Below are 451 nucleotides of genomic sequence, written 5' to 3' on the forward strand. Positions count from 1 at the left end.
GCAGCCAGGCTGCTGGGTGTTGCAGGGGAAGGCGGATTTCTCATCCCCCCAGACGCTCTCAGCTGCCACCACCAGCACCATTATCCGGAAGATGAAGATGACGGAGAGCCAGATGCGCCCAATGGCGGTGGAGTGGCGGTTCACCCCGCTCAGCACCGTGTAGAGGCCAGCCCAGTTCATCGTTCCTCACGTCTGCAGGGACGAGCCGCGAGAGATGGTGTTAGGAGCAGGAAGGACTGAGAGCCACGGCGTCCCAACTCTGGTGACAGCAGCCCCAGCAGGGACCCGGAGCAACTGGCTGCCACAGCCCTGGTGGGTGGATGGCAGAATGGACAGATGGCAGCGGAGCAGCATAGCTCTCACTGCTGACACGGCTCAGGACAGCGTTTTGGCCAGAGAAGGCAGGAGACTGGTTGGCCCTGCAGCACAAGCTGCTCCTGCCCTGCCACCC

General features: G+C 63.0%; 1 protein-coding gene across 1 annotated transcript in view; it reads right to left on the reverse strand.

The window, feature by feature from the left end:
* GJB1 (gap junction protein, beta 1, 32kDa) overlaps positions 1–180 on the reverse strand; it is a 1,214-nt gene extending 1,034 nt beyond the window's left edge. The window contains exon 1 of the mRNA XM_010185126.1: positions 34–180. Within this exon, the coding sequence (XP_010183428.1) occupies positions 34–180 (147 nt within the window). The remainder of the gene's footprint in view (positions 1–33) is intronic.
* Between the last annotated feature and the right edge of the window lie 271 nt (positions 181–451).

This window comes from Mesitornis unicolor, unplaced genomic scaffold (genome assembly GCF_000695765.1).
Source record: "Mesitornis unicolor isolate BGI_N332 unplaced genomic scaffold, ASM69576v1 scaffold16765, whole genome shotgun sequence".
NCBI classification, from domain to species: domain Eukaryota; kingdom Metazoa; phylum Chordata; class Aves; order Mesitornithiformes; family Mesitornithidae; genus Mesitornis; species Mesitornis unicolor.